This window comes from Otolemur garnettii, unplaced genomic scaffold (assembly GCF_000181295.1).
Source record: "Otolemur garnettii isolate 467f Iridium unplaced genomic scaffold, OtoGar3 scaffold00219, whole genome shotgun sequence".
NCBI classification, from domain to species: Eukaryota; Metazoa; Chordata; class Mammalia; order Primates; family Galagidae; genus Otolemur; species Otolemur garnettii.
In genome coordinates this window covers 1,394,149-1,405,999 of record NW_003852614.1, presented here as the reverse complement: position 1 = coordinate 1,405,999, position 11,851 = coordinate 1,394,149, and the positions used below count along the sequence as shown (strand labels likewise).

The window sequence follows — 11,851 nt, the reverse complement described above, 5'->3', positions numbered from 1 at the left end:
AGTCTCCTGCCTCTGCCTCCCAAGTAGCTGGGACCACAGGCACCTGCCACAGCGCCCAGCTATTTTTTGGTTGTAGCTGTTATTGTTGTTTGGCAGGCCCAGGTTGGATTCGAACCCGCCACCTTAGGTGTATGGGGCTGGTGCCTTAGCCACTTGAGCCACAGGTGCTGAGCCAACAAAATTTCAGTAGAAAAAAGAAAGTGGATTTAGAGAAAATCCACATCATGGTTTGGAAAACAAACCAAAATTACGGCAAAGGAATGGATTGTTGAAGGATTTGGGAATGTGTAGCCTGGTAGACAAGACCTAGGAAAGACACAGACTTATTAAATGCTAGAGCTAGAAAGAAACTTAGAGAATATCTAAGGAATTTTTTTATTAGACAGGAAGTTGTATAAAATAATCCCTAGAGCTCTAGTATCTTGCAAAGTTCTTCTATTTGCAGTTCTGATTGATAGAAAAGGAAATTCTTGTTAATTTATCTTTTACATTTCCAAATAACAATAGTATTCTAGTTCAGAATTTCAAATTCAGATACTATGTTTCTATGTCTTTGATAAAATCAGTACTTAAAAAAGTATTGTTTCTCCTGTTCAGTATTCTTCATTCATCATTCATGAAGTCATCAAACAAAATCCAGATACAGACTTGGGTGCTACTTTTTGTTGGGAAATTGGAGTTACTACAACTTCCTTTTTGCCAGGGAACTTAGAGTAAAATATGTTCCTCATCTTAAGTAAATGACTCAAGCCAGTGCTTGGTATAACTATTTTCCCTTCCTTTTTTTTTTTTTTTTTTTTTTTTGGAGACAGTCTCAAGCTGTCGCCCTGGGTTGAGTGCCATGGTGTCACAGCTCACAGCAACCTCAAACTCTTGGGCTTAAGTGATTCTCTTGCCTCAGCCTCTCAAGTAGCTGGGACTACAGGCACCCACCACAACGCCCAGCTATTTTTTGGTTTTAGTTGTCATTATTGTTTGGCAGGCCCGGGCTGGGTTTGAACCCACCAGCTCTGGTGTATATGGCTGGTGACTTAGCTGCTGAACTACAGGTGCCGAGCCAGAATTTTTTTTTTTTTTTTGAGACGGAGTCTCAAGCTCTCACCCTAGGTTGAGTGCTGTAGCGTCATAGCTCACAGCAACCTCAGACTCTTGGGCTTAAGTGATTCTCTTGCCTCAACCTCCCAAGTATCTGCAACTATAGGCACCCACCACAACACCCAGCTATTTTTTGGTTGTAGTTGTCACTGTTGTTTGGCAGGCCTGGGCTGGGTTTGAACCTACCAGCTCTGGGGTATGTGGCTGGTAACTTAGCTGCTGAGCTATAGGTGTCAAGCCAGAAATTATTATTATTTTTTTTTTTTTGAGACAGAGTCTCAAACTGTCATCCTGGTTAGAGTGCAGTGGTGTCACAGCTCACAGCAACCTCAAACTCTTGGGCTTAAGTGATTCTCTTGCCTAAGCCTCCCAAGTAGCTGGGATTACAGGCACTCACCACAATGCCTGGCTATTTTTTTTTCTTTTTGGTTGCAGTTGTCATTGTTGTTTAGCTTGCCTGGGCCAGGTTCAAACCTGCCACCCTTGGTCATGTTGCTGGCACCATAATCACTGTGCTACAGGCGCCAAGCCCCTACTTTTTAGTTGACACATTTTTTGAAAATTGTGGGCTTGGCGCCTGTGGCTCAAGTGGCTGAGACGCCAGCCACATACACCCAAGGTGGCGGAATCAAATCCAGCCCAGGCCCGCCAAACAACAATGATGGCTGCAACCAAAAAATAGCCAGGCATTGTGGTAGATGCCTGTGGTCCCAGATACTCAGGAGGCAGAGGCAGGAGACTCACTTGAGCCCAGGAGTTGGTGGTTGTTGTGAGCTGTGATGCCATGGCACTCTACCCAGGGGGACAGCTTGAGGCTCTGTCTCAAAAAAAAAGAAAATTGTGAAAGGAGCATGTGCTATAGTTAAAACAAACTGAACAGTACGATTCCAAATGTGCAGCGTTTAGGGCGCTGGCCACATGCACTCAATTGCCACTGGAAACCTGGAAAATACCTCACAAACATAGCCTCCTTATCTGCTGGATTCTGTTGCTCTCCTTACTTCCTCAAGTGTATAAAATGAACGAATAAGGAGTTTTTTGTTAGAGTTGGGTATTTTCATTTTTAAAAACTCTGACACTGATTTTAAAGGATTCTGTTTCAAGAACCTTAAATAGTAGATGGATACTTTACTCTCTCCATGGTTATACTACATTCCATCTTTCATTTGGTCTTACACATGGGAAAATAAGGTTTTACTTGCAGCTTTCAGCTGAGCTACAGGCCAGCGTATTGCAGGTAGAAGTTGAAGTCCTAGAACTGGGTTCTGGGCAATCCACTGGGCTCTATATGCAAAGGTTTCCTTTAACATAAAACACAAAGAAGACAGAGCCTAGATTACAGGTAGAAAAATACAAACTTCTCATTGAAATCACCCATTTGTGGTGACTTGATATGAGGAGAAGTTCCACTGGATGAGAAAAGTAGAAGCTTTTCATCCAGCTGAGTTTTTTCTCTGAGCAGGAAGTTCTGTTGTAAAGTATGAACACAATCTCATTAGAAATAGAGTCAGCAGCAGGCTCTGAAAGATTGACCTTTGATTTACTTTTGCCAAACAACATACCCAACCATTTATCCCATTGCATATGAGGTTGGATTAATGTTTCTAAGATACTTCTGATGTGTCACTCACAAATTTTCAGGGGCCACTGGATCAGGTTTATTCAAGGCCTTTCAAATTTTGCTCCAGACCTTTATATTTCTAACATCATTTTCTAGGGTTTCCAGCTGTACCAACCCGGTCTCCTTTTCTACAAGCCTAGATAGATAGCTCTCCCCACCTTTTCCCAGTTTGTTACAGTCCCTTGGATGGTCAATTTATAGAGGTTCTATTGTAGGTTTTTTCTTTTTTATGGAGACAGACTCACTCTGATACCCAAGTTCAAGCACAGTGGCCCAATCATAGCTCACTGTAACCTTGAACTCAGGACCTCAAGTGGTTCTCCTGCCTTAGCCTCCGCGGTAGTTGGGATTAAAGACACACAACACCATGTGTAGCTAATTTTTCTTACTTTTTTTTTGTCTCAGTATGTTGCCTAGGCTGAGTAGTCCCAACTATGGGAGGCTGAGGTAGGAGGATTGCTTGAGCCCAGGAGTTTGAGGTTGCTGTGAGCTAGGTTGACACCACTGTACTCTAGCCTTGGCAAAATAGTGAGACTATTCCTCAAAAAAAAAAAAAATGCTGGGTGCAGTGGCTTGTGCCTATAATCCTAGCACTCTGGGAGGCCATTGCTGGTAGATAACTTGAGCTAACGAGTTCATGACCAGCTTGAGCAAAAGCGAGACCCTGTCTCTACTAAAAAATAGAAAAACTGAAGCAAGAGGATCACTTGAGCCCAAGAGTTGAACGTTGCATGGCATTCTGCCCAGAGTGACAGCTTGAGACTGTCTCAAAAAAAAAAAAAAAAAAGCAAGAAAAAGAAAAGAAAAGAGGATGCAAATTTGCCACTTTGGGACTAAAAGAAAGATATCGTTTCCTGGAGCATTCCTTCTGGTCTGCTGTGAGGCTTTTGTATCTGTGCTATGTAGTTCAACCTTCTTCTGCCATCCTTTCAGGGTGCCAGTCTCCTGGCATTTAGGATTGGACGGTCACTTTATCTTTCACTGTGCCTTTCAGGGCCCTATTTGATTATGATCGGACTCGGGACAGCTGCCTGCCAAGCCAGGGGCTCAGCTTCTCCTATGGTGATATTCTGCATGTCATTAATGCCTCTGATGATGAGTGGTGGCAGGCAAGGCTGGTGACCCCACATGGAGAAAGTGAGCAGATTGGTGTGATCCCCAGTAAGAAGAGGTGAGTTGTCATGACCATGTGCAAGGCCTTTCATGCCCTCCTGCTTTTCACTCATGATTTTTACTCAACGAGCCCAAAAGTGGCTGTTGTGCCTATTACAACCTGTGGCTGAGACTATATTCTGGTGGTAACACAGCTTCTTTCTGACTCCAAAACAGGGTGGAAAAGAAAGAAAGAGCTCGATTAAAAACTGTGAAGTTCCATGCCAGGACGGGGATGATTGAGTCTAACAGGGTAAGTGGGAACCCCCAAGGAAGTCAGCTTATATGTGAAGAGAGGCCAAAGGCTTGGAGTTTGGTCTGATGTATGAGAAAAGTGGGGAGCATGAAAGAAAATCTCTTTTTCAGGAGTCTGGCTCTGTCCTTTCAGAACACTGACTGCTTTTCAGAAAGCAGAGAGGGAGCACTTAGAGTCCATGGCTAGTCTATGCTCCTTCCCCCTGGATACTGGCTCTTGAAGATGTGTTGGAGTTGGACTATCTGGAAGGTTGACTTGCTCAGGGAATAGCAAACCACTCATGAGTGTCTCCCTGGCTGTAGACCCTGTTGGAGTTGTGGGGACCCTGACCAGCATCTTTCCCCATCATCCAGCCAAGAAGACCAGCCCCAGAGATCCCACTTCCCTTAGACCACCTGAGGCAGGAGGGCTATCCATTCACCCCTTTTCTTCTATGAGCTTTACAGGCCAAAGAACTTCCGGAGCAGTAGAGGGAAGAGAGACATGGAGTAGATGACTCTGTATATCAATGGCACCTTAGGGCATGTATCCAGGAGGCTACAATGACCTTTGTTCTTTAGGAAGTGCCAGTGAGTGTTATGACTCTGGATTAGGTAGAAACCTCTAACATCCCTACAACATTTTCCTGTAAACATAATTTTCCTCTTACATCAACTTTCATTTAATCTCTTAGACTCCATTTGTGAGAGATGGTCTTTTATTTAGCTCACCATTGTCTCCATTTTAGTTTTCTTGCATGCTTTAAAATCCATTGTTCTGTTTTTTTTTTCTTCTGTCCTTCCCCTCCATCTTCATGTTCTTTCACAGTCGATCAAAACGAAACGTAAAAAGAGTTTCCGCCTCTCTCGAAAGTTTCCATTTTACAAGAGCAAAGAAAACTTGGCCCAGGAGAGCAGCATACAGGAACGTAAGTAGCAGCAGAGTCCAGAGAGCAGACCATCTGCAGCCCTGTCCTTTTGTCCTCAGTTGCATCCTCCCTTAGGAGGAATTTGGGCAAGGGCATGTGTAGCCCTGTCTATGCCCATGCACACATGCACCTGCTTATTTGCAGAGTCAGGGCACAAATTGGTCTGCACTGGGAGATACGGGGTCTTAAGTTGTCCAGCTCCTCACTTGGAATGAATGTTGGAGGTGCTAATATGGGACAGGTACAGGTCCCAGAGCCAGCGTCCAGGAAGTATGTGGCACTGGCATTGGTAGTGCCAGATGGAACTCTGCTATGGTGGTGAAAAGCGGTTTTCAGCCATTGTCAGGTTTAGAAAAATGATTTTTAAAATAAACATGATCCAGGACTCAGTGATGCTCTCCTGGCTTCTTCCTCTTGTGTTTTCTTTCCCTTAATTTCACTCATCTGTGTCAAGAGAAGAGTCTTTTTTTCCCAGGATCCCTGGAGTTGGGGCTACTTCTGAAATCCCACGCACATACATAAATGCACAGGTTATCCACATGACTCTCAGCAGAGTCACTGTCATAACAGAGTGCCTACAGAGCCAGTTTTCACAAGAAAATCTTTCTCATTTAAATGAGTTGACATGGAAGGGATATTGTTCAACATTGTCTAAATAAAGATTTATTGAGAAACAGAGAGCTGGTTTGGCAGAAAGTTATAATGCTGAGCTCAATTAACTTTAAAAGCCAAATTCTGATAAATCTTCTTGCTGTATCATATGCCTCAGAAGTTAATTGCTGTGACCTTAACCTTAAACACCAGATCTGGCTTAAAAAATATTTTCTTGGGGCCAGGTGCAGTGGCTCATGCCTATAATCCTAGCACTCTGGGAAACCAAGGTGGGTAGATGACTTGAGCTCATAAGTTCAAGACCAGCCTGAGCAACAGTGAGACCCTGTCTCAAAAAATAGAACCAGGTATTGTGATGGGCACCTATAGTCCCATCTACTTGGGAGGCTGGGGCAAGAGGATCACTTGAGCCCAAGAGTTTGAGGTTTCTGTGAGCTGTGGGGCCATGGCACTCAATTGGGGCAACAAAGGGAGACTATCTCAAAAAAAGAAAAAAAAGAAAGAAAAATATTTTCTCATCATCATGAATTGTAAACATTTTTCATTTACCAGTGACTCCTGGTGACCATGGAGGTATCTTGGGTCCTGAGCTGTTGGAACCGGCAGGAGACTGACTAGTTCTAATAGGAAATGTTATTTTTTTAAGGCCAGGTTCTGTTTGTGGTTATGGTATGTGTAGGTCATTGCTATCTAGGGTGGTATGTAGTAGATAAAAGGATGCCCTTGTCCATATGAAGGCCATAGATCTTTATCCTGGGATAGGTAGCTCAGTAAGAAACAATAGAAGAGGCTTGGCATCTATGGCTCAAGTGGCTAAGGCGCCAGCCACATACACCTAAGGTGGCAGGTTCGAATCTAGGCAGGTTCGAAACCCGCCAAACAACAATGACGGCTGCAACCAAAAAATAGCCGGGCGTTGTGGCGGGCGCCTGTGGTCCCAGCTACTTGGGAGGCTGAGGCAGGAGACTCGCTTGAGCCCAGGAGTTGGAGGTTGCTGTGAGCTGTGATGCCACAGCACTCTACCCAGGGGGACAGCTTGAGGCTCTGTCTCAAAAAAAAAAAAAGAAAGAAAGAAACAATAGAAGTTGGTTCTGCTCACGAAAGTAGGAGACAGTCTGAGACAGAGCCTGAGGCCGTACCACCAGTTCATCAAATCAGTCCCAGAAGGTCCATTCTGAGCCCAGACTGGGGAGGTATCCACTGCCTGGGGGAGGAGTATCCATTGGATTATGGAGTCATAAGTGCTCTGATGCTTATTCTCCAGCAGTTGAGCTCACCATCCCCTAAGATCTGACAATTCAGGGCAGCTTTAGAGGCTACACCCCAGACAGTATGAAGCTTTCCTTAAAGAGTTTAGGCAGAATGAGTCAGTATTGAGTGCAAGTTCCTTGGGGTGATGGTAATTCTGTCTGCCTATCTGGCACACATGGACATTTGTTTTCTCATGTACCTACAGAGGGAAGCAGTGATTTCAGGGGCAAAGCAGAGGCCTGGGATCTACAACTACAAATTTGGTCAAAGCAGGTGCTCCAAGCCTTGGAATATCACCTGTCCTGTCCTATGCCCTCAGAAAGCTAGTTCACTCCAAGGCCCTCTGGCAACAAATTTGGGTAGCCTGAAGTCCAGATCTCTTACCTGATCAGGATATTGTTCTTTCTGTAGCAAAGTTCTTGATCTCATTGAAGTTATAGGTCTTCATAATATTTCACACTCTCACTAGTGCTCACCTGCCTCTGTATTCTTCCTTCCCCTTGTCTTTTTTTCTGTATTTTTTCTTTTCTCCCTAATTCTCTCCCTCCCTTCCCTCCCCCTTCCCTCCCCTTCCCTCCCTCCCCTTCTCTCTGACCTTGCTGTCTGTGAAATCAGGACTTCCCAGGGTTAAGTGACGATTATTATGGAGCAAAGAACCTGAGTAAGTCAAACTTACACACCATTAACTATATTTGTGGCATGAGTAGAGGTAGTGGGGGTGGGCTATAGGGGACATGGGTGAGGATGAAGGGGGAGAGGAGGGTGGTGTTTGTGAGAACTCTTGACACCACAGCAAGAGGAAGTACGTGTGGTTCTAAATGTCACACATTTGCTCTGGATCCCTGGCACCCTAATAAATCCCTATCATTCATGTCTGTGTTTTCCTTTTGCCCCTTGAAGTAAGAGGGCATGAGTTTGATGTCCCACTAAGAAGTAAGGTGGACCGGAAATGCTTCTCCAGGGTGACCACTCAGCTAATCTCTAGGGTGCCTGCCGGTTGGATTCCTCTCCCAGTGACACACTAAAGAATTGAGTATAGGAATTACAGCTCTTAAAGTCCTTCTAACCATTTTACCCACCCTCTATCTAAGTGTCACAGCAGATCCAGGGCCTTAGCAAATAGCAGGGGCTAGCTTCCCACAGAGTATCTCTAAAGAGCTGAGCTGGTCTGGTGGGAGTGTCAGGACCATTTATGGACCATAGATAGCTAGTGCTTTATCTTAAGAAAAGTCTGACCTTATTTTATATTCTGGAAAATAATCTTAGAGTTGAAAATGTAAAGGACCTAGATGATGCAGCCTTAGCAGCCATCCCTGCTGTGTGCAGAGGTGCATGGACACACGCCATGACGGGTGGGTTCTGTCAGCGTGTACTGTCCTTCAATAAATCATAAAGGCTAAAGGCAAAAGAGCTGCCATCAGGAATTGTTCAGGAACTAGCCATGCATGGCAACTCAGTCAGCTCTTCCTGAGGGGGCCACAGCATATCATGGTCTGGAACAGTGTGGTCTTGGCTGAAACAAGCAGTGTCTCTCTCCATAGTTTGGTGTGTTCATGTCTCATCTTCATTCACCTGTCTTGGTGGGAGGGGTGGACTTTGTTTGTACCTCCTGTGAACACTGCTTCTCTGTTTGAATTTTTTCCATCCATGTTCAGAGATGGGTATGTTCCAGATGTCTGAGATAGGAAGGCTGTCTTGTCCTCAAGGTGTTTGTGTTGTCTGTCTGTTTTGATATACATGTCTGCCTTGTGGTGGATGGAGGTGCTTCCTCCCTCACTGCTGAAGCCAAGCCTTCCTTCTCTGGAGTAGTGGCAAGAGCTGGGTATTCCACAGAATGGGCAGAGCAGTGCTCCCTGGTGCCTGCTTACCCTATCCAGCTTAGCTCTTTGCTTCTGGAGTGCTACATGAGTGTATGTTCGGGGGCTCTGTCTGGGAAAGAAATTCATGAGCAGCTTGGTATGTGGATTTCTCTTTGCTCCTGTCACTGCCTTTTCTTTCCTGTAGTTAGTCTTGGGAGATGAATTTTGAGATAGAATTGGGAAAACATCCAAGTCAATTCATTTGATTGAGATGAAGAAGATGCTGCTGAAGGAAGTAAAGCTTATCGTGCACAGAGAGGGATGTGGCAGACCAAGAGGGCTCTGGGGATAAGTATGACATAGCCAGGGACTTGAAATTGGAGCTGTGCCTCCCAGTTGGTAGCCTGGATATGGAAGGCCTCCTGTGGCCCAACTTGGTTAGCGTCAGCGTCTGGCTTCTGGAGCATTTAAGTTTTGTGCTGCATGTGACCTCTCAGTTGTGTGTTCTGAATTGGAGTCTCTTTCTTGTTGGCTTGCAGAGGGAGTGACATCCAACACCAGTGACAGCGAAAGCAGTTCCAGTAAGTGTGTGTCATTTCCCCCATGTTGTGCAGCTCTACCTTGTGTCCCAGTCATCCTCATTCCAGTGTTGCATGGCTGCCATTTCTGCTTGGAGGCTGGTGCTTCTTTTAGCCATGTACACTTTGAGATCCTGGAAATGCTGTGGCCGATTCATTCTCCTTATGGGGTAGAGTTTGCCCCATGGATTAGAGGAGAGTATAAGCCCTGTAGTTCTGGCCAGTGCCTCACATAAAAACATCCTTGGGACCTGGAAAGGGTGAACTACCAAAGAGACCAAATAGTCAATCACTGCCATGGGCACTGGGCTATAGGTGCTTCCAGGTTTACAGAGTTGCTCACAGACTAAAAGAAAAAATGGTTCCATGGGATATTATTCTGAATTTGACTTTCCAGGTTGCTAGGACCTCCTTATCTTTTGGGCTAGTTAACTGATCAGGTAATTACCCAGTTTTCCTTGGGAAGTCCTGTGACCAGACCAGAGGAACCACAGTTCAGACCTCGTGGACTGTGGTGGCTAGAGGCCTTATAAATCTGCCCAAAAGTCTTGGGCTCAGAAGAAGCCTTTTAGTGAGCATCCTGTAGCTCGATGCGAATGTAGCTTGATGCGAATATCACTGCCTTCCCTAGGACTGTTGTCAGCTACTTTTGGACCAATAAGCATCCAGCACCAAGTGGCTTGGTTATCAATTTAGGAAAACCTAATCCTTACTAGGTTATGTGGTATTCCACCATGAGGGAAGTACAGACTCAGCCTTGCTCTTAAAGGAAACTGGGGACCTTAACCCAGCCATGCAACACTTTTTTTTAGATGTTTTTCCCATGGAGAGGAGGGTGGGTAGACCCATAAAAGGGCAAAGTTAGGCTGTAGCTTTGGAGACCTGTGTGAGTGCCCTGACTTCCCTGCCTACAGGTGAAAGGACTCACAAGTGTGTCTCAACCAGTTGAAGCATTGCGGTCATTCTTAACAGAGCAAGGGGACTGATGAACATAGCTAATTGTTACCTATAAGAGCAGTTTATCAGAAATTGGGGTGGGCTTTTATATACGCTTAATGGCTTCTGGGACTTGGCCCTTTGCTCACTGAACAAGAGAACTGCTGACTCCTGTCCTAGGGCCAGTGAAAGGATTCCTGTGCTTTCTTACCAATCGAAAGCCGACAGGACCATAGGGCAGGCAGTAGCAAGTGCAACTTGATAAGGCTGTTTCCCAGCAGGGGTAGGAGTGTAGTGAATGTTGAACACAGGGAAAAAGATCATACAGTGCTAACCTATCCCTTTTTTGTTGCAGAAGGACAAGAGGATGCTATTTTGTCATATGAGCCTGTGACACGGCAAGAAAGTAAGCCCCCTTCTGAGAGTCTTGCCTTCATGCTAGTTTCCTGGTCATGGGGCTCAATGCAGTGGGTGGCTGTGGCAACAGAGGAAGGGACATGCAGGAGAAGGAAGGCTTAACTCACGGTACATCCAGACCCTGGGTTCCTCCTCCTCCTCCTCCTCCTCCTACTCCTTCTAAGTATCATAGGGAAAGGGGAGGCCATGCAGTATTCACCTCTCTGCCTTTGTCTGCTGCCAATATGTCTTCCAAAGAAGAGGTATATTTCAGTGGGTATAGCCACTGCTGACAGGTCCCAGTGCCTCCTATCAGTGGCTGTTTTGCAAAAACCTTGCTCAGCCACTGGTATCAGTGCATCTGGTATATCTGCTCAGCTACTGGTGTCCTGAATCTGTCTGGAGATGCTTCTGCTTTCAGACTTGCCTTGGACTTAGGTATTCTCAAATTAAAGACTCTTTGATGTCTTTGTAGTTAAAAGCCAGATTGGATGCAAACGCTTCAGCCTGAGTCTGGGCTGCAGAGCCTCTGTGTTCTAGCCAGACTCATAGGTAGGACATCTGTCTGGTAGGGGCCTCTGTTCACTGTCTTGATGCTCTCCCTTTCTAGTTCACTATGCAAGGCCTGTGATCATCCTGGGCCCAATGAAGGACCGAGTCAACGATGACCTGATATCTGAGTTCCCACATAAATTTGGATCCTGTGTGCCACGTAAGAGCTCAGGAAGGCCCAAGGGAGTGAAGCTAGGTGCCCTTAGAGTTGCTGCTCTCATGTTTTATGGAAAGGGCCTGGGATCACATGCTAAGGCTGTTTGGGGACAGGGAATTTCTAACACCCTAGAAAAGAGTAAGTGGCAATAAATTCCTCAAAAACTGATGGAGTTAAAAGGACAAAGACATCAGGCTGGGCTGCTTGCTTCCTTAGAGGGAAATGTCTGAATGGTGATTGTTGGGAATGATTGGTGGTGTCGATATGACACAATGAACCTAACAATGAACAATTTGTTAGGTTCACTGACTCCTGTACCAAGTTTGGCACTATCTGCCAGGTCTTGGCTCAGGAAACCCTACGTTTCCGGTCCAGTTTAAGCTAAAGCTGCCTGTGCATGAGACCTAGAGGCTGGAAGAAAAGTAAGAAACATAAACTCCTTCCCAATAGCTTTTTCCCCCAACTCATCTGAAAAAATTACAGTATCCCTATGACTCACCCAGGTGAGACAGGACCAAATCAGCTTTTTTTTTTTTTTT

At 45.3% G+C, this 11,851-nt stretch overlaps 1 protein-coding gene across 1 annotated transcript in view; it reads left to right on the top strand.

Moving 5' to 3' along the window:
* The window catches only part of DLG3 (discs large MAGUK scaffold protein 3), a 66,657-nt gene that overhangs the window by 47,572 nt on the left and 7,234 nt on the right, over positions 1–11,851 (top strand). The window contains exons 11-15 of the mRNA XM_012812715.2: positions 3,711–3,887; positions 4,046–4,121; positions 7,510–7,555; positions 10,563–10,613; positions 11,214–11,341. Of these exons, the coding sequence (XP_012668169.1) occupies positions 3,711–3,887; positions 4,046–4,121; positions 7,510–7,555; positions 10,563–10,613; positions 11,214–11,341 (478 nt within the window). The remainder of the gene's footprint in view (positions 1–3,710; positions 3,888–4,045; positions 4,122–7,509; positions 7,556–10,562; positions 10,614–11,213; positions 11,342–11,851) is intronic.